This window comes from Oncorhynchus gorbuscha, linkage group LG02 (assembly GCF_021184085.1).
Source record: "Oncorhynchus gorbuscha isolate QuinsamMale2020 ecotype Even-year linkage group LG02, OgorEven_v1.0, whole genome shotgun sequence".
Classification (NCBI taxonomy): Eukaryota; Metazoa; Chordata; class Actinopteri; order Salmoniformes; family Salmonidae; genus Oncorhynchus; species Oncorhynchus gorbuscha.
In genome coordinates this window covers 23,913,781-23,936,387 of record NC_060174.1, presented here as the reverse complement: position 1 = coordinate 23,936,387, position 22,607 = coordinate 23,913,781, and the positions used below count along the sequence as shown (strand labels likewise).

Below are 22,607 nucleotides of genomic sequence, written 5' to 3'. Positions count from 1 at the left end.
GTCAGATATTTACCATGGCAAGGCAGCACATATTTCATTGTATTGTTATTTTTAAATTGAACCTTTATTTAACTAGGCAAGTCAGTAAAGAACACATTCTTATATACAATGGGCATACTCCAGCCAATGCAGAGTCAATTGTGTGCTGCCCTATGGGACTACCAATCACAGCCAGATGTGATACAGCCTGGATTCGAACGAGGTACTATAGCGACGCCTCTGGCACTGAGATGCAGTGCCTTAGACCTCTGCACCACTCGGGAGTCCCAAGTCAACAGGCTTTAAAAGACAACCAGATTTTTCAATATCAAAACACAACAGAAAGATTGATCATCAAGGTCACATTTTCTAAGAGAATAGGGCCAGATTCACCACTTTGATCACAACACAGTCAAATGATCAGTAAGTCAAATGTGCTGCAAAACATAATTGCATCGCTAGTTGCAATCCTTTTGGGCAGGATGTTGATGTCAGAAAGGATTTTATTCTATGAGTATACTGTATGAGTGGGTTGTTGTTTTGTCATTGTTTGCCCTAGCAACCAGTGGAACAGTGGAAGTGAAAGTTGCCTAAAACGAAGGGAAGCGCATAACATAAACACAAGATACAGTGATTTGGAGATCTTTTTAAGCTACGATCAAATCAAATGTTATTGGTCACATACACATATTTAGCAGATGTTATAGCAGGTGTCGTGAAATGTTTGTATTCCTAGCTCCAACAGTGCAGTAGTATCTACCAGTGCAGTGGTATCTTAAAACGATTCACAACAATGCACACAAATCTAAAAGTAAAAGAATGGGATTTAGAAATATATCAATATTAGATTGAGCGGCATTGACTAAAACACAGTAGAATAGAATACAGTACATATGAGACAAGTAAAGCAGTATGTAAACATTATTAAAGTGACTAGGGTTCCATTATTAAAGTGGCCAGGGATTCCAAGTCAATGTATAGAGGGCAACCTCTAAGGGGCAGGGTTGCGTAACCGGGTGGAAGCCGGCTAGTGATGGCTGCATTTAGCAGTCTGATGGCCTTAAGATAGGTGCTGGTTTTTAATCTCTCGGTCCCAGCTTTTGATGCATCTGTACGGACCTCGTCTTCTGGATCATAGCGGGGTGAACAGGCCTTGGCTCGGGTGGTTGATGTCCTTAATGATCTTTTTGGCCTTCATGTGACATCGGGTGGTGTAGGTGTCCTGGAGTGCAGGTAGTTTGCCCCCGGTGATGCGTTGGGCAGACCGCACCACCCTCTGGAGAGCCCTGCGGTTGCAAGCTGTGCAGTTGCTGTAACAGGCGGTGATACAGCCCAACAGGATGCTCACAATTGCATCTGTAAAAGTTTGTGAGGGCTTTAGGGGCCCAGACAAATTTCTTCAGCCTCCTGAGGTTGAAGCGACGCCATTGTGTCTTTTTCTCCACACTGTCTGTGTGGGTGGACCCTTTCAGATAGTCAGTGATGTGTACAAAGAGGAACTTGAAGCTTTTCACCTTCTCCACTGCGGTACCGTCAATGTGGATAGGGGCGTGCTCCCTCTGTTGTTTCCTGAAGTCGATGAACAGTTCCTTTGTTTTGTTGACATTGAGTGAGAGGTTATTTTCCTTGCACCACTCTCCTAGGGCCATCACCTCCTCCCTGTATGCTGTCTCCTCATTGTTGGTAATCAGGCCTACTACTGTTGTGTCATCTGACAAACTTGATGATTGGTTGATGATTGAGTTGGAGGCGTGCATGGCCACACAGTCATGGGTAAACAGGGAGTACAGAGGGGGCTGAGCACACACCCTTGTGGGGCCCCTGTGTTGAGGATCAGTGAAGTGGAGGTGTTGTTTCCTACCTTCACCACCTGGGAGGTGGCCCGTCAGGAACTCCAGGACCCAGTTGCACAGGGCGGGGTTCAGACCCAGGGCCCCGAGCTTAATGATGAGCTTGGAGGGTACTCTGGTGTTGGGTGCTGAGCTATAGTCAGTGAACAGATTTCTTACATAGGTATTTCTCTTGTCTAGATGGGATAGGGCAGTGTGCATTGCAATGGCGATCACATTGTCTGTCGATCTATTGGGGCGGAAAGCAAATTCAAGTGGGTTTAGGGTGTCAGATAAGGTAGAGGTGATATGATACTTAACTAACCTCTCAAAGCACTTTATGATGACAGAAGTGAGTGCCACAAGGCAATAGTCATTTAGTTCAGTTACCTTACCTTCTTGGGTAGAGGAATATCTTGAATCAAGTGAGGACAGCACTGGGAAAGACTGGAAAAGGGAAAGATTGAATATGCCTGTAAACACAACCAGCCAGCTAGTCTGTGCATGCTCTGAGTATGAAGATAGGGATGCCATCTGGGCCAGCAGCCTTGCGAAGGTTAACACGCTTAAATGTCTAACACACGTCGGCTACGGAGAAGGAGAGCCCACAGTCCTTGGTAGTGGGCCACGTCGGTGGCACTGTGTTATCCGCAAAGTGGACAGAAGAAGGTGTTTAGCTTGTCCGGAAGCAAGACGTTGGTGTCCGCGACGTGACTAGTTTCCCTTTGTAGTCTGTGATTGTCTGTAGACCCTGCCACATACATCTCGTGTCTGAGCCGTTCAATTGCGACTCTACTTTGTCTCTGTACTGACGTTTTGCCTGTTTGATTGCCAAACGAAGGGAATAACTACACGGTTTGTATTCGGCCATATTCCCTGTCACCTTGCCATGGTTAAATGCGGTGGTTCCCGCTTTCAGTTTTGCACGAATGCTGCCATCTATCCACGGTTTCTAGTTTGGGTAGGTTTTAATAGTCACAGTGGGTACAACATATCCTATACACTTCGTGATGAACTCAGTCCCTGTATCCATGTATTCGTCAACGTTATTCTCAGCGGCTACCCGGAACATATCCTAGTCCGCATGTTCAGTAACAATCTTGAAGCAACGATTCCGATTGGTCAGACAAGCGTTGAATCGACCTTAGCACGGGTACCTCCTGTTTGAGTTTCTGCCTATAGGAAGGGAGGAGCAAAATTTAGTTGTGATCTGATTTGCCAAAGTGAGGGCAGGGGAGGGCCTTGTAGGCATTTCGAAAAGTTGGGTAGCAGTGGTCCAATGTTTTACTAGTGTGAGTACTACAGTCAATGTGTTGGTAGAACTTTGCTAGCCCTTTCCTCAAATTTGCTTTGTTAAAATCCCCAGCTACAATAAATGTGGTTTCCAGATTGCATAAAGTCCAGCGTAGTTCTATAACCGAAGACAATTATCTTGGGAATTAATATGGTCAGATATGATTGAGGTATTCTAGGTCAGGTGAACAAAAGGACTTGAGTTTCTGTATGTTATCACAATCACACCATGAGTGGTTAATCATGAAACAAACATCCCCGCCTTTTTGCTTCCCGGAGAGTTCTTTATTCTTGTCTGTGCGATGTACTGATAATCCACATGGCTATATGGATGGGGACAGTATATCCTGAGAGAGCCATGTTTCCGTGAAACAGAGTATGTTACAATCCCTGATGTCTGTCTGGAAGGGAATCCTCGCCCTGAGCTCGTCTACTTTATTATCCAGAGACTGAACATTACCGAGTAACATACTCGGAAGCGGTGGATGGTGTTCACCCTCTTGAGTCGGACTAGATGTCCACTACGAATATCTCTTCTCCGCCGGCTGTATTTTGGGGCAGCCCCTGGAATAAGTTCAATTGCCCTGGGGGAATACGAACAAAGGATCCAATTCGGGAAAGTCGTATTCCTGGTTGTAATGCTGGTGAGTTACCGTCGCTCTGATATCCAAAAGTTATTTATGGATGTATGTAATAACATAAAATATTTTGGGCTAATAATGTAAGACATAATACACACAAAAAAATACTGCAAAGTTGCTTAGGAGCTAGAAACAGAACTGCCATATAAACTCAGCAAAAAAAGAAACGTCCTCTCACTGTCAACTACGTGTATTTTCAGCAAACTTAACATGTGTAAATATTTGTATAAACATAACAAGATTCAACAACTGAGACAGAAACTGAACAAGTTCCACAGACATGTGACTAACAGAAATGGAATAATGTGTCCCTGAACAAAGGGGGGGTCAAAATCAAAAGTAACAGTCAGTATCTGGTGTGGCCACCAGCTGCATTAAGTACTGCAGTTCATCTCCTCCTTATGGACTGCACCAGATGTTCCACTCTTCCACCAAGGCACTTACACATTCCCGGACATTTCTGGGGGGAATGGCCCTAGCCCTCACACTCCGATCCAACAGGTCCCAGACGTGCTCAATGGGATTGAGATCCAGGCTCTTTGCTGGCCATGGCAGAAGACTGACATTCCTGTCTTACAGGAAATCACGCACAGAACCGAGCAGTATGGCTGGTGGCATTGTCATGCTGGAGGGTCATGTCAGGATGAGCCTGCAGGAAGGGTACCACATGAGGGAGGAGGATGTCTTCCCTGTAACGCACTGCGTTGGGATTGCCTGCAATGACAACAAGCTCAGTCCAATGATGCTGTGACACACCGCCACAGACCATGATGGACCCTCCACCTCCAAATGGATCCCGCTCCAGAGTACAGGCCTCGGTGTAACGCTCATTCTTTTGACAATAAATGCAAATCCGACCATCCCCCCTGGTGCGACAAAACCGCGACTCGTCAGTGAAGAACACTTTTTGCCAGTCCTGTCTGGTCCAGCGACGGTGGGTTTGTGAGAAACAGTGTTCAAACCTTTTATAACCTCAGGGGGCTGAAGAAACTCGGCTTGTCACCAAAAGCACTCACAAACTTCTACAGATGCACAATCGTGAGCATCCTGTCGGGCTGATTCACTGCCTGGTAAGGCAACTGCTCATCCCACAACTGTAAGGCTCTACAGAGGGTGGTGAGTTCTGCACAACGCATCACCGGGGGCAAACTACCTGCCCTCCAGGACACCTACACCATCCGATGTCACAGGAAGGCCATAAAGATCATCAAGGACAACAACCACCCGAGCCACTGCCTGTTCACCCCGCTATCATCCAGAAGGCGAGGTCAGTACAGGTGCATCAAAGCTGGGACCGAGAGACTGAAAAACAGCTTCTATCTCAAGGCCATCAGACTGTTAAACAGCCACCACTAACATTGAGTGGCTGCTGCCAACATACTGACTCAACTCCAGCCACTTTAATAATGGAAGTTGATGTAAAAAAGAAAATGTATCACTAGCCACTTTAAACAATGCCACTTAATATAATGTTTACTTACCCTACATTACTCATCTCATATGTATATGTATATACTGTACTCTATATCATCTACTGCATCACATTTCCGGTCACAACTTGCAGGCTTGTTTTCGAATTGCTGTGCGTTTTGTTGCCAACCTATTTTGCTACCTGACAACTTTACGGGTTTCACTTTTTAATTACCGTTCATATATTTATTTTTTCCTCGACTTTTTCACTCCGGACGCTTTATCTGGACACGATTCGTCAGGACCTCCAACAGCCGAAGCTAAGTAGTAACATTAACATGATACCTTCTAATTGCAGCCGCTGTGCTCGCCTTACGGCGAGGATAGCTGTACTGCAAGCCCAGCTTCAGACGCAATCGTTAGGCAAGGGTAATTTCAGTGTAGGAAAGGATGAAACAGCGTCTGTGCCACCAGTAAGTACAGATAGTAGTATAAATCCCCTGGCACAGTCCCCGCAGCCGGACAACTTTCTCACGGTTTCTGGAAGGAAATGCTGTAGGAACGCTCAACCGGTGTCGCTCATTCAGCAGACAGAAACTTTCAACCGGTTCTCCCCATTAAGCAGCGGGTCGGTGTCAGAGGCCGAGTCTTCTCTGGTCTCTACTCCTCCCGTTACGGGGTCTGAGACGCCGAAGCTTCCCACCATTAGCTCTGACAAATTGAAAACTCTAGTCATTGGCGACTCCATTACCCGCAGTATTAGACTTAAAGCGAATCATCCAGCGATCATACACTGTTTACCCGGGGGCAGGGCTACCGACGTTAAGGCTAATCTGAAGATGGTGCTGGCTAAAGCTAAAACTGGCGAGTGTAGAGAGTATAGAGATATTGTTATCCACGTCGGCACCAACGATGTTAGGATGAAACAGTCAGAGATCACCAAGCGCAACATAGCTTCTGCGTGCATATCAGCTAGAAAGATGTGTCGGCATCGAGTAATTGTCTCTGGCCCCCTCCCAGTTAGGGGGAGTGATGAGCTCTACAGCAGAGTCTCACAACTCAATCGCTGGTTGAAAACTGTTTTCTGCCCCTCCCAAAAGATAGAATTTGTAGATAATTGGCCCTCTTTCTGGGACTCGCCCACAAACAGGACCAAGCCTGACCTGCTGAGGAGTGACGGACTCCATCCTAGCTGGAGGGTGCTCTCATCTTATCTGCCAACATAGACAGGGCTCTAACTCCTCTAGCTCCACAATGAAATAGGGTGCAGGCCAGGCAGCAGGCTATTAGCCAGCCTGCCAGCATAGTGGAGTCTGCCACTAGCATAGTTAGTGTAGTCAGCTCAGCTATCACCATTGAGACCGTGTCTGTGCCTCGACCTGGGTTGGGCAAAACTAAACATGGCGGTGTTCGCCTTAGCAATCTCACTAGGATAAAGACCACCTCCATTCCTGTCATTACTGAAAGAGATCATGATACCTCACATCTCAAAATAGGGCTACTTAATGTTAGATCCCTTACTTCAAAGGCAATTATAGTCAATGAACTAATCACTGATCATAATCTTGATGTGATTGGCCTGACTGAAACATGGCTTAAGCCTGATGAATTTACTGTGTTAAATGAGGCCTCACCTCCTGGCTACACTAGTGACCATATCCCCCGTGCATCCCGCAAAGGCGGAGGTGTTGCTAACATTTACGATAGCAAATTTCAATTTACAAAAAATAAAATGACGTTTTCGTCTTTTGAGCTTCTAGTCATGAAATCTATGCAGCCTACTCAATCACTTTTTATAGCTACTGTTTACAGGCCTCCTGGGCCATATACAGCGTTTCTCACTGAGTTCCCTGAATTCCTATCAGACCTTGTAGTCATTGCAGATAATATTCTAATCTTTGGTGACTTTAATATTCACATGGAAAAGTCCACAGACCCACTCCAAAAGGCTTTTGGAGCCATCATCGACTCAGTGGGTTTTGTCCAACATGTCTCTGGACCCACTCACTCTCACAGTCATACGCTGGACCTAGTTTTGTCCCATGGAATAAATGTTGTGGATCTTAATGTTTTTCCTCATAATCCTGGACTATCAGACCACCATTTTATTACGTTTGCAATTGCAACAAATAATCTGCTCAGACCCCAACCAAGGAACATCAAAAGTCGTGCTATAAATTCACAGACAACACAAAGATTCCTTGATGCCCTTCCAGACTCCCTCTGCCTACCCAAGGACGCCAGAGGACAAAAATCCGTTAACCACCTAACTGAGGATCTCAATTTAACCTTGCGCAATACCCTAGATGCAGTTGCACCCCTAAAAACTAAAAAAATGTCTCATAAGAAACTAGCTCCCTGGTACACAGAAAATACCCGAGCTCTGAAGCAAGCTTCCAGAAAATTGGAACGGAAATGGCGCCACACCAAACTGGAAGTCTTCCGACTAGCTTGGAAGGATGGTACCGTGCAGTACCGAAGAGCCCTTACTGCTGCTCGATCGTCCTATTTTTCTAACTTAATTGAGGAGAATAAGAACAATCCGAAATTCCTTTTTGATACTGTGGCAAAGCTAACTAAAAAGCAGCATTCCCCAAGAGAGGATGACTTGCACTTTAGCAGTGATAAATTCATGAACTTCTTTGAGGAAAAGATTATGATTATTAGAAAGCAAATTACGGACTCCTCTTTAAAGCTGCGTATTCCTCCAAACCTCAGTTGTCCTGAGTCTGCACAACTCTGCCAGGACCTAGGATCAAGAGAGACGCTCAAGTGTTTTAGTACTATATCTCTTGACACAATGATGAAAATAATCATGGCCTCTAAACCTTCAAGCTGTATACTGGACCCTATTCCAACTAAACTACTGAAAGAGCTGCTTCCTGTGCTTGGCCCTCCTATGTTGAACATAATAAACGGCTCTCTATCCACTGGATGTGTACCAAACTCACTAAAAGTGGCAGTAATAAAGCCTCTCTTGAAAAAGCCAAACCTTGACCCAGAAAATATAAAAAACTATCGGCCTATATCGAATCTTCCATTCCTCTCAAAGATTTTAGAGAAGGCTGTTGCGCAGCAACTCACTGCCTTCCTGAAGACAAACAATGTATACGAAATGCTTCAGTCTGGTTTTAGACCCCATCATAGCACTGAGACGGCACTTGTGAAGGTGGTAAATGACATTTTGATGGCATCGGACCGAGGCTCTGCATCTGTCCTCGTGCTCCTAGACCTTAGTGCTGCTTTTGATACCATCGATCACCACATACTTTTGGAGAGATTGGAAACCCAAATTGGTCTACACAGACATGTTCTGGCCTGGTTTAGGTCTTATCTGTCGGAAAGATATCAGTTTGTCTCTGTGAATGGTTTGTCCTCTGACAAATCAACTGTACATTTCGGTGTTCCTCAAGGTTCTGTTTTAGGACCACTATTGTTTTCACTATATATTTTACCTCTTGGGGATGTTATTCGAAAACATAATGTAAACTTTCACTGCTATGCGGATGACACACAGCTGTACATTTCAATGAAACATGGTGAAGCACCAAAATTGCCCTCGCTAGAAGCATGTGTTTCAGACATAAGGAAGTGGATGGCTGCAAACTTTCTACTATTAAACTCGGACAAAACAGAGATGCTTGTTCTAGGTCCCAAGAAACAAAGAGATCTTGTGTTGAATCTGACAATTAATCTTAATGGTTGTACAGTCGTCTCAAATAAAACTGTGAAGGACCTCGGCGTTACTCTGGACCCTGATCTCTCTTTTGAAGAACATATCAAGACCATTTCGAGGACAGCTTTTTTCCATCTACGTAACATTGCAAAAATCAGAAACTTTCTGTCCAAAAATGATGCAGAAAAATTAATCCATGCTTTTGTCACTTCTAGGTTAGACTACTGCAATGCTCTATTTTCCGGCTACCCGGATAAAGCACTAAATAAACTTCAGTTAGTGCTAAATACGGCTGCTAGAATCCTGACTAGAACCAAAAAATTTGATCATATTACTCCAGTGCTAGCCTCTCTACACTGGCTTCCTGTCAAAGCAAGGGCTGATTTCAAGGTTTTACTGCTAACCTACAAAGCATTACATGGGCTTGCTCCTACCTACCTCTCTGATTTGGTCCTGCCGTACATACCTACACGTACGCTACGGTCACAAGACGCAGGCCTCCTAATTGTCCCTAGAATTTCTAAGCAAACAGCTGGAGGCAGGGCTTTCTCCTATAGAGCTCCATTTTTATGGAACGGTCTGCCTACCCATGTCAGAGACGCAAACTCGGTTTCAACCTTTAAGTCTTTACTGAAGACTCATCTCTTCAGTGGGTCATATGATTGAGTGTAGTCTGGCCCAGGAGTGGGAAGGTGAACGGAAAGGCTCTGGAGCAACAAACCGCCCTTGCTGTCTCTGCCTGGCCGGTTCCCCTTTTTCCACTGGGATTCTCTGCCTCTAACCCTGTTACGGGGCTGAGTCACTGGCTTGCTGGGGCTCTCTCGTGCCGTCCCTGGGGGGTGCGTCACCTGGGTGGGTTGATTCACTGTTGTGGTCGGCCTGTCTGGGTTTCCTCCCCCCCCTTGGGTTGTACCGTGTCGGAGATCTTTGTGGGCTATACTCAGCCTTGTCTCAGGATGGTAAGTTGGTGGTTGAAGATTTCCCTCTAGTGGTGTGGGGGCTGTGCTTTGGCAAAGTGGGTGGGGTTATATCCTTCCTGTTTGGCCCTGTCCGGGGTGTCCTCGGATGGGGCCACAGTGTCTCCTGACCCCTCCTGTCTCAGCCTCCAGTATTTATGCTGCAGTAGTTTATGTGTCGGGGGCTAGGGTCAGTTTGTTTATCTGGAGTACTTCTCCTGTCCTATTCGGTGTCCTGTGTAAATCTAAGTGTGCGTTCTCTAATTCTCTCCTTCTCTCTTTCTTTCTCTCTCTCGGAGGACCTGAGCCCTAGGACCATGCCCCAGGACTACCTGACATGATGACTCCTTGCTGTCCCCAGTCCACCTGGCCATGCTGCTGCTCCAGTTTCAACTGGCCTGGGCCCTAGGACCATGTCCCAGGACTACCTGACATGAGGACTCCTTGCTGTCCCCAGTCCACCTGGCCATGCTCCTGCTCCAGTTTCAACTGTTCTGCCTTATTCAACCATGCTGGTCATTTATGAACATTTGAACATCTTGGCCACGTTCTGTTATAATCTCCACCCGGCACAGCCAGAAGAGGACTGGCCACCCCACATATGCTCTCTCTAATTCTCTCTTTCTTTCTCTCTCTCGGAGGACCTGAGCCCTAGGACCGTACCCCAGGACTACCTGACATGATGGCTCCTTGCTGTCCCCAGTCCACCTGACTGTGCTGCTGCTCCAGTTTCAACTGTTCTGCCTTATTATTATTTGACCATGCTGGTCATTTATGAACATTTGAACATCTTGGTCATGTTCTGTTATAATCTCTACCCGGCACAGCCAGAAGAGGACTGGCCACCCCACATAGCCCGGTTCCTCTCTAGGTTTCTTCCTAGGTTTTGGCCTTTCTAGGGAGTTTTTCCTAGCCACCGTGCTTTTACACCTGCATTGTTTGCTGTTTGGGGTTTTAGGCTGGGCTTCTGTACAGCACTTTGAGATATCAGCTGATGTACGAAGGGCTATATAAATAAATTTGATTTGATTTGATTTGATCTTGCCATCTTTATGTAATACATGTATCACTAGCCACTTTAAATAATGGCACTTTTATATGTTTACATACCCTACATTACTCATCTCATATGTATATACTGTACTCTATACCATCTACTGCATCTTGCCTATGCCGTTCTGTACCAGCACTCATTCAAATATCTTTATGTACATATTCTTATGTGTGTATAAGGTAGTAGTTGTGGAATTGTTAGGTTAGATTACTCGCTGGTTATTACTGCATTGTCGGAACTGGAAGCACAAGCATTTCGCTACACTCGCATTAACATCTGCTAACCATGTGTATGTGACAAATAAAATTGAATTTGATGTGAAGTTATTTGGATTTTTACGAATTATCTTTGAAAGACAGGGTCTTGAAAAAGGGATATCTTTTTTTGCCGAGTTTATGTCGGCGAAATCTTACTTAATGGCAACTAATCTCTGCACAGATGTGAACAGTAGTCTAAATCCTATGAAATAATGAGCAACATAAACTATCTTCTTCAGATATCAAAGGTAGCAGAGGTAGGGTAGCCTTGTTGGTGAGCTGCACAGTGTGCTGCATGCCTGGCCTGCCAAGCCAAGGGGTGCAGTGATACTGAAGGGACACATGGTACAGTAGGGATAAGATTCAAAGAAACCAGTACCATTCCATACCCATCTTATCTGCATCAATGACCTTACCATTTCAGTGCTCCAGACTGGGACTATTTAGTTGCCGTTTTCGACCCTTTGACTTGACTGTGCAAGTTCAATTCTTAATTGGTGGCATTGGTGCGAGCTGCACATTCTATCTATATGGTCACCTTACTTTTAAAAAACATTTTTTTTTCAGAGGCTAAAATCATGATTTGGTCAAAAGGTCAAGTACATTAACTTCATCATTCCTGAAAAGAAAGTGTCTGCCTGCCCCTGTACCTGTTTCACTGCTGTGTGGAGCAATCCACTCTCTCTCCTTTCCTGGGAAAACATTTATGTTCCAAGATAAAACAAGTAAAGTGTTCTTATTGTATAACATTTTAAAATCCAATTGTGGGGAAACCACAGCTATCATAGTTCTCAGCTTCCTGTAAGTATCATTTTTATTTCTCAACTCAAAATGTTGCGCTCAATATAAACTATTTTGCAACAGAGATACTTGATATGGTTTTGAGATATGGAATGCGCAAAATGCGATATGGCCATTGAGATTGCATAGGCCTCATTGGGCAGCATAGGCTACAACAAAATTAGTAAATTACTTGCCTGAACGTGTTTTTGTTTAGGCATTTTAGTTTGCTTGATATTTGGCAATGTGAAAACAAATGGACCAAATGAAAAAAATACAATGCAACAAATAATCTAAATGATTGGAACTATAGCTCAGAACTGTGTGTGAAAACGCCCTAAGCCTCTCTCTCTCCTCCTACAAAGCACTGCTCTCTCCTCTACAGTATGTCTTAATCCTCTGAAATCAAGTTACAACCTCGCCTTTCCAACTGAGATCCTCCAGAAATCAAATTACATTCTGGCAAATGCTCTTCCATGATCCAAGCAAGGACCTCTGGAACTCTGACAACCCTCCTAATCTTCATTTATGCTCCTCCATATCTTATATAACCCCCAATGATTAGTGACGTCCTGGCAGAAATGAAAACTCAACACTGGCAATGCCATTGCTGGAAATTGTCAATACAAATTCCCCTGACAAGCTGCCTTGAAGACAGAGTTCCTTTGACTAACAGATCTGTATGTAAGTTCCCTTAGCCTCATCTACAGTACGGCATCATATTTTGACTCGTTCTTACCTGTGCATTCTGGGATCGTGGTTTTCACCTGTAGTGTGGGATCTGTGCAGGGCTGGACAGGGTAAAATGACTCCTTCTCTTTGTGGATCTGTAAACAGAAGACATTTGTGATCAACAAGACTGAACTTATACAACAGATGTCTTCAGCAATGTAGAGGGTAAACATTTGTAGTTTTTGAGAGACAAAACCACTACTGGATATTCACCAACTGCCCGTTTCTCAGAATGTTCTATTTTCATAAACCCCAAGAATCTGAGAAGAATTCCTAGTATTCTGAACCACATTGTCTTGGCTGGTTGGTTGTGTATGAACAGTCAGACAGACTTACAGTAGTGTTAGTCTCAGGACATTAACATTGATGGCCTCTACTTTGGAAGACCCAATTTTCCCTACCACAGAACCATTTTCCCTACCACAGAGCCATTTTCCCTACCACAGAACCATTTTCCCTACCACAGAACCATTTTTTCCCTACCACAGAACCATTTTCCCTACCACAGAACCATTTTCCCTACCACAGAACCATTTTCCCTACCACAGAACCCAGACTTGCATATGGGGGAGAGAAGAAATACATTCCTGGGTGTAGAGAGAATCTAATCACGTGAATAAAAGACCACAAACAGTGGGACTGTGCCGCAATCTGACTTGCCAGGCCCACATCTGGCCTATCCCATGGGCCCAGGTCTGATACAGGCAGTATACAGGCAGCATACAGGCAGCAGGCTCTCTGTCTGGAACAGCCTGGGCTGAGCTAAGCTGAGACTGCTGCTCACCACACATGCTGCTGGGAATTTGGACTGGGAGTCAGAGAGGAATTCTGCCCACATGTAAACATGAGGCCTGATTGACATTCAGCTAACAGCTGCTAGCAGTCTGAGGCTCTGGGTCTAGCAGGACTTCAAGCAATATAAGGATGATCAGTGTTCACTGTTCAGATGTCAGTACGAGCAGAATGGAAGAAGGAGAACACAAACACTCAGATTCATACAGAGTGTGATGACAAAATGAATAGAGATAAACTATTGCTTTTTCTAGTAGATGCCCTTATTACAACCCAAATAGATCAGCTGAAGATTTCAAGAGTTACAATATAGTGACTACAATAATTACACTTCTCCAGGGAGGGGTTTATTGAGAACTTGGCCATGGAGAGTTGAAGAGGACAGAGAGGAGATTCACACCGCTCCGCCTCAGTACCCCATCATACAGCCCCAAACATCACACGCACAGGCAGACCACTCATCATGTGACTCCAGGTCGCCAACTACAGAGCCAATCCTGGCCATGTTCTGTTATAATCTCCACCCGGCACAGCCAGAAGAGGACTGGCCACCCCTCAAAGCCTGGTTCCTCTCTAGGTTTCTTCCTAGGTTTTGGCCTTTCTAGGGAGTTTTTCCTAGCCACCGTGCTTCTACACCTGCATTGCTTGCTGTTTGGGGTTTTAGGCTGGGTTTCTGTACAACATTTTGAGATATCAGATGATGTACGAAGGGCTATATAAATACATTTGATTTGATTTTAATCCTCGCATGCACTGTACTCAGTTTGTAATAAGTGTGTGTGTGTGTGTGTGTGTGTGTGTGTGTGTGTGTGTGTGTGTGTGTGTGTGTGTGTGTGTGTGTGTGTGTGTGTGTGTGTGTGTGTGTGTGTGTGTGTGTGTGTGTGTGTGTGTGTGCATGCTGTGTGTGTGTGTGGCTGTGTGCTTTTGCTTATACTATCTTTGTGGGTACCATAGTCCTCACAAGGATAGTAAAACAAGGACAATTATGACAATTGAGGACATTTCACCGGTCTCCACAAGAAAAAAGGCTATTTTAGGCTTAAAGGTTAGGTTTAGGGTTAGGGTTAGAATTAGGGTTAGGTTAAGGTTTTAGGGAAAATAGGATTCTGAATGGGAATCAATTGTTTAGTCCCCACAAGGATAGTAAAACAAACACGTGTTTGTGTGTTTACATGAGTATTTTATTCGAATGCACTCGTGCATGCAAGTGTGACTGCATGTGTGTGTGTGTGTGTGTGTGTGTGTGTGTGTGTGTGTGTGTGTGTGTGTGTGTGTGTGTGTGTGTGTGTGTGTGTGTGTGTGTGTGTGTGTGTGTGTGTGTGTGTGTGTGTGTGTGTGTGTGTGTGTGTGTGTGTGTGTGTGTGTGTGTGTGTGTGTGTGTGTGTATCTGCTTATGTTTATGTGTTTATCCAGGACATTCTCCAGTCACACACACACAAACACGCACGAGCAGCTGCTGATTACAGGGCCTTATTGTTCCTCCCCTTATCAGCTGCTGCTGCTCAGACTCAGGCCAGGGTGACAATACGGACACGTGACCTGGAGATACTATCCTCTCAGACCACACAATGGCTTTATCACACCACACGACCCACGGAAAGATAGATAACCCATGACCACATCTCAACATGCTTTTATCACTGACAGACAACCCACGATGAGACCTCATCAAGGTTTATCTCACATAGACAACCCACGGACACATCGCAACATGCTTCGACAGTATCACACCAGACGACCCACATCCGGACATAAGTATGGTTTATCACGAAAACAGAGGACACATTAGGACCTTTCTATCCCTTTACAACCTGTAGATGACCCGGTGGAGACCTCACCAGGATCCTATCACATAAGGCAACCCCATCCTATCACAGACCAGCCCCACAATACACCACCCTTTATCCAACCAGACTCTAAGATGTAAAGGTCCTGACTGAATCAATGACTATGGTCCCATCAGCCCAGACCCAGTTGAGTTTGTGACAGCCCCCTGGACCCCTGACGGTGTGCCCAGTCCACATCAAACACAGGACTCTGACACCGGACCCAGTTCATTGACAAACTGCTGGACACATAGCTGTATTCCATTCTGATGCCATGTTGTGTAGTCACCAGTTGTGATGTTAATGAGCCTAGCAGTCTGGGTTGGTAGGACACACAACCTGGTCTACAGTCAGCAAAATCCTATGTGACATCTTGACTAAATATCCGTCTGAAGACCTTGACTCTGACTCAACCACACACACAGAGCCACAGTAATCAAGACATATGCAATACATAACACAGGTCTGTATTACTATACAGTACATTCTCAAAATGAGAAGAGAAATGATCAGCTATCTGGACTTCCAGAGGAGAGTTCACTGTCTATTGGGTTTCCACCACTGAGGAGAGAAAAGTCAAGACGTCCAGGATCTTTTTTGTTAATTAAAGAGGAAATAAATCAGTCAATCAGTTACCTGTCTGGACTAAACAGTCCTTAAGGGCCAGAGATTGAAATGATTTATGATCCAACAATTAAGTTATGAAGCTATTCCACTGCTTTCTTTCGCAACACAAACACGTGCACTGACGTTCATTACTAATGACAACTTACTTGATGACAGAACTGATTGAGTCAGGTAAAAGTCAATTATATTTCAAAGCATGAAACCCAATAAAGAGAGAGAGAGAGAGAGAGAGAGAGAGAGAGAGAGAGAGAGGAGAGAGAGAGAGAGAGAGAGAGCGGGAGAGAGAGAGCGGGAGAGAGAGAGCGGGAGAGAGAGAGCGGGAGAGAGATTGGGAGAGAGAGATTGGGAGAGAGAGATTGGGAGAGAGAATAAAGTCCATGTGTACATTGCTCTTCTCTATGGTGGGAATGTGAAAACGTGGATTTCCCCATGCTTGTGGTTAATTGTCTTAGCCCCACTAGAGGGATGTGGGGGGAGGGGGCTTCTAATACCAGGGGCTCTGCACAGTCAAAGTGGCTAGTGGACAATGCACAAGGCCTAATTGATGGGCCTGCCTACAGCCCAGTCAATCACTGAGCAGCCTCTGTGTGCCCTGCAGCACTGGGCGGAGGAGAACACTACACTCTTATCCTCCAGAAGCCCAGGGTCCAGGCCCCACAGCAGACACACACACACCGGACACACATAGTTAACATACAATATAGAACATGAGACATGGACACAATTCTTATTGTATACAATGCATGCAGGTACAAACACATATCCATTATTATCCAACAATGAATAATAATTCATTTTTGTTCTATTCTATTTTATTATATTCTATACAAAAATAGCATGCATTTATTTACACAGTATTTCAGGCCTTAAGCCTGTCTGAGAAAAGTAGATGATCAGCTAAACATTGATAAAGGTGGGTGGAGAAAGAGGCTCCATGTTCAGAAGTGTCCCCGAAGGAAAATAAACCAAAATATAGTGTTTGGCAGACAGAGACCTGCCATTTCCACAGTGACATCCAATGGCTGGCGTGACACAGTGGCACAGCAAGGGAGAGGAATGTCCTTGGAGAGAACTCATTTGAAGTGCTTTGTTACAGTACTTACTGTGTAGATAAAAACAACACTGCCAAGCTTAGTTTACGCACATACGATCAATACATGCACTTAGAATAGATTTGTAAATTGTTTTTATTGAACTTTTATTTATTCAGGCGAACCCATTGAGACCAGGGTCTCAATTACAATGGTGCCCTGAGGACAACGATACAACAAATTCAAAACGATCAAGATGAGTTTTGTAGACTATTCCAAAAATGGGGGGGCACTAAAATTGAAGGCGGCTTTACCGAGATGAATTTGTCTGAAGCTGAGGCATAGTTAATAGAGCCGGGGGGGGGGGGGGGGGGGTAATTTCAAACAAGATTTTCTCCCAGGAGTGGTACTAGCAACGAGTTTTACCCTGGTCTATCTGGCACTGAGTTTACTTGGCCATCGCCCTTCACGGCACACATGACCACACAACACCAAAGAACTTCACAGGACAGTTTGTCAGTCTGAGAAAGGGCCAAAGCTAAGGAAAAATAGATTTGATCTGACCACTACCGCCGTCACCCCTACTTTTGAGGGATGGTGTAAGACAGATGCAATAAATAAGGTATAGAGGCCATCTAGTCTCTAATATACAGCGCCTTCAAAAAGTGTTTATATCCCTTGACTAGTTCACAAATGTTTTTTCCCCTTCACCCATCTACTCTACACACAATACCCCATAATTACTAAGTGAAAACGTGTTTTTAGACATTTTTACAAATGTATTGAAAATTAAATACAGAAATATCTCATTTACATAAGTATTCACACCCGAGTCAATAAATGTTAGAATCACCTTTGGCAGCGATTACATCTGTGAGTCTTTCTGGGAAAGCCTCTAACAGCTTAGCTCCAGTGTATATTTGGCTATGTGTTTTAGGTTTATTCTCCTGCTGAAAGGTGAATTTGTCTTCCAGTGTCTGTTGGAAAACAAACTAAAACAGGGGCTCCTCTAGGATTTTGTCTAATTAGCTCTATTCTGTTGATTTTTATCCTAATCCTAATTTTTATTCTGTTGATTTTTATCCTTGCCGATGACAAGCATACCCATAACATGATGCAGCCAGCACCTAGCTTGAAGTGGTACTCAGTGATGTGTTGTGTTGGATTTCCCCCCCAAATAAACACTTTGTATTCAGGATATAAAGTACTTTTCTTTTCCACATGTTTAGCAGTTTTACTTTAGTGCCTTATTGCAAACAGGATGCATGTTTTGGAATATATGAATTCTGTTGAGGCTTCCTTCTTCTCACTCTGTTATTACAGTTAGTATTATGGTTAGCATTACGGAAAGTATTAGACTCACAGATGTAAATTCTCGGGCCGACTATTTTCTCTGTATATATCAATGATGTCGCTCTTGCTGCGGGTGATTCTCTGATCCACCTCTACGCAGACGACACCATTCTGTATACTTCTGGCCCTTCTTTTGACACTGTGTTAACAAACCTCCAGACAAGCTTCAACGCCATACAGCACTCCTTCAGTGGCCTCTAACTGCTCTTAAATGCAAGTAAAACTAAGTGCATGCTCTTCAACCCAGACTCACATTAAGCATTTCCAATCCAAAATTAAATCTAGGATTGACTTCCTATTTCGCAACAAAGCCTCCTTCACTCTTGCTGCCAAACATACCATCGCAAAACTGACTATCCTACCGATCCTTGACTTTGGCGATGTAATTTACAAAATAGCCTCCTACACTCTACTCAGCAAATTGGTTGCAGTCTATCACAGTGCCATCCGTTTTATCACCAATGCCCCATATACTACCCACCACTATGACCGGTATGCTCTCGTTGGCTGGTCCTTGCTACATATTCGTCGCCAAACCCACTGGCTCCAGGTTATCTATAAGTCTTTGCTAGGTAAAGTCCCGCCTTATCTCAGCTCACTGGTCACCATAGCAACACCCACCCGTATCACACGCTCCAGCAGGTATATTTCACTGGTCATCTCCAAAGCCTACACCTACTTTGGCCACCTTTCCTTCCAGTTCTCTGCTGCCAATGACTGGAACGATTTGCAAAAATCACTGAAGTTGGATAATTATATCTCCCTCACTAACTTTAAGCATCAGCTGTCAGAGCAGCTTACAGATCGCTGCAGCTGTACACAGACCATCTGTAATTAGCCCAACCAACCAACTACCTACCTCATCCCATATTTGATTTTGTTTTTCTGCAATTTTGCACACCAGTATTTCTACTTGCACATCGTCATCTGCACATATATCACTCCAGTGTAAATTGCTAAATTGTAATTACTTCGCCACTATGGCCTATTTATTGCCTTACCTCGTTACTTCATTTGCACACACTGCATACAGATTTTTCTATTGTGTTATTGACTGTACGTTTGTTTATCCCATGTGGAACTCTATGTTGTTGTTTTTGCTTTGCTTTATCTTGGCCAGGTCGCAGTTGTAAATAGCCTACCTGGTTAAATAAAGGTGAAAAAAACTAAAATGTTGTTGATCCATCCTCAGTTTTGTCCTATCACAGCCGTTAAACTCTGTAACTGCTTTAAAGTCACCATTGGCCACATGGTGAAATCCCTGAGCGATTTCCTTCCTCTTTGGCAACTAAGTTACGAAGAATGCTTGTATCTTTGTAGTGACTTGGTGTATTGATACACCATCCAAAAAGTAATTAATGACTTCACCGTGCTCAAAGGGATATTCATTGTCTGCTATTAAATTTAAAAAAATACCAATCTACCAATGGGTGCCTTTCTTTATGTGGCATTGGAAAACCTCCCTGGTCGTTGTGTTTGAATCTGTTTGAAATTCAGATTGTGTGGGGGACAGAGATGAGGTAGTCATTCAAAATGAGGAAAAATACAACACAATAACAGTGTACTTGGTCTTCTCTTCCCCTCTGTATTGAAGCCATCCAAAATGGTATTTAACATTTTAGTGATACAGCAGACACTCATATCCAGAGCAACTTATAATTAGTGCATTCATCTTAGGATAGCTATGTAAAACAACAGTCACAGCTGTAGTAAGTACATTTTCCCTCAATAAAATAGTTATTAGCAAAGTCAGTGCTAGTAAGAAAAGACACATTTGGGGATTTATTTAAGATACACTTTTTAGAGGTAGGGTTTCAAATGTTTTTGGAAGATGGGCAGGGACTCTGCTGTCCTAACAGAGTGAAGCTGGTTCAATCACTGCCAGGACAGAGAAGACTGTGCTGAGCGGGAGCTGTCCTCCCGTTGGGGTGGGACGGCCAAGAGCATAGGAGGCAGAACAGAGTGCTCAGGCTGGGGCGTATGATTTGAGCATAGCCTGAAGGTAGGGAAGGGCAGTTCCTCTTGCTGTTCTATAGGAAAGCACCATGGTCTTGTAGTGGATGTTGTAGAGCATGGCCCTGCACTGCCTTGATATTTGCAGAGAAAGACAGGGTGTTGTCCATGGTCACGCCAAGGATTTTTACACTCTGGGAGGGGGACACCATGGAGTTGACAACCGTGATGGAGAGTTCTTAAAGCGGGCATGTTATGCAGGTGAATGAGGACCCAAAAGCGACTTGGCGAAAACAGAGTCTTTAATCCAGTTTAAGGAAATAGCAATACTCCTAGACAAATCGGAGCGGTAAATAAAGCATAAAAACAATTTCACTCGTAATCACGAGAACTGACTGGAGACTCGATAATAAACTGCAGGTTGCCTCGGGAAGGCACTTGACCGTAGCAGACTCAGACACCTGCTCACCACGCAGCATCTGAGGGAAACACGACACGACAGGGCGATACAAAGACACAGCACGGTGAACAATATACAAGGATCCGACAGGGCAGAAACGGAAAACAAGGGGAGAAATAGGGACTCTAATCAGGGGAAAAGATAGGGAACAGGTGTGGGAAGACTAAATGATAGATTAGGGGAATAGGAACAGCTGGGAGCAGGAACGGAACGATAGAGAGAAGAGAGAGAGGGAGGGAGAGAGAAAAAGGAGAACGAACCTAAAAAGACCAGCAGGGGGAAAACGAACAGAAGGAAAAGCAAAATGACAAGACAATATAAGACAAAACATGACAGGGCAGGCCTTCCTCGAGAGGAAGAGCAACTCCGTCTTGAGGTTGAGCTTGAGGTGGTGGGCCGACATCCAAGAGGAGCGACCTACCAGGTGTTAAATCTCATCATTGTCCAATGCTAGTCTGGCCTGTTCTGTGACATCCAAGAGGAGCGACCTACCAGGTGTTAAATCTCATCATTGTCCAATGCTAGTCTGGCCTGTTCTGTGACATCCAAGAGGAGCGACCAACCAGGTGTTAAATCTCATCATTGTCCAATGCTAGTCTGGCCTGTTCTGTGACATCCAAGAGGAGCGACCAACCAGGTGTTAAATCTCATCATTGTCCAATGCTAGTCTGGCCTGTTCTGTGACATCCAAAGATGATGGCGAGCAGAGAGGAGACGTCCCAGGACTCAAGCCCAAAGATAGAGTCTGACGCCTGGCCACAGAGATGCAGCCTGAGCCATTATCACACACCTAATCCACAGGCCACTCTACTCTGTCGAAGTGCTAGAACAGGCTCTGCTGATTTGGGCTGGCCTCTCTCAGATACAAATAAAGTGCCCTTCCTTACCACTACGTATACTGTATATTCACCAGCCCAAAGCCCACAAGACACATTCCACCCCTGTTCCCAGTGCCACCCAGCTACAGTAGGGAGACATGCTTGATGTGATAATGATGTGTGAGATGCTATGAATATCACTCAAATCCTTCATCCTCCACTGAAAAGGTTGCCATACCCTTGAGCAATAAGTGTGTTTTACAGAATACAAATTCAGGTTTGCCTGTTTTATAAGATTGTATCTGTGAACGTCTATGGAAAAATATGATCTAAGCTGTATTCTTTTTTAAATAAAATGTTTTATCTGTACAATTAAAAATGGGACAGGTTTTGACAATATATTTGATTTGATATTTTAGGCATAATCTATCCCGACACACACAGACAACCAAATACACATCACATGCAGAATCCTAGCATTGTATTCAGTAACTCACACTTTGCACACAGACAACCAAATACACATCACATGCAGAATCCTAGCATTGTATTCAGTAACTCACACTTTGCACACAGACAACCAAATACACATCACATGCAGAATCCTAGCATTGTATTCAGTAACTCACACTTTGCACAGACAACCAAATACACATCACATGCAGAATCCTAGCATTGTATTCAGTAACTCACACTTTGCACACAGACAACCAAATACACATCACATGCAGAATCCTAGCATTGTATTCAGTAACTCACACTTTGCACACAGACAAAGAGTCAACCAAAATAAACAAGGAGCAAGAGTGATAGAAAGGGAGAGAGAGACACAGATCGGGAGAGGAGGGAAGAGAAAACAGAGAGAATGAGAGAGACAGATCGGGAGAGGAGGGAAGAGAAAACAGAGAGAATGAGAGAGAAAGAGAGAAAGAAGGAAAGAGAATGGATGGGATTAATGGGATCTGGCCTGCAGGCCTCCACTCTCCATCCAAAAACAAACTCCACCCTGAGAGCACACTCCTAGAGGCTGTCAGTGTGCCCATCTACCAACGGTTCACACACACACTCCACACCTCCTGAGCACACACAGAGGAACAGCTAATAATTAGACACAACCGGACAAATACACACTCAGCGACT

At 44.4% G+C, this 22,607-nt stretch overlaps 1 protein-coding gene across 9 annotated transcripts in view; it reads right to left on the bottom strand.

The window, feature by feature from the left end:
* The window catches only part of LOC123999463 (A-kinase anchor protein 13-like), a 173,909-nt gene that overhangs the window by 35,671 nt on the left and 115,631 nt on the right, over positions 1-22,607 (bottom strand). For all 9 annotated transcript variants that reach the window (XM_046305293.1, XM_046305312.1, XM_046305319.1 and 6 more), the window contains one exon: positions 12,615-12,702. In XM_046305293.1, coding sequence (XP_046161249.1) covers positions 12,615-12,702 — 88 coding nt within the window. The remainder of the gene's footprint in view (positions 1-12,614; positions 12,703-22,607) is intronic.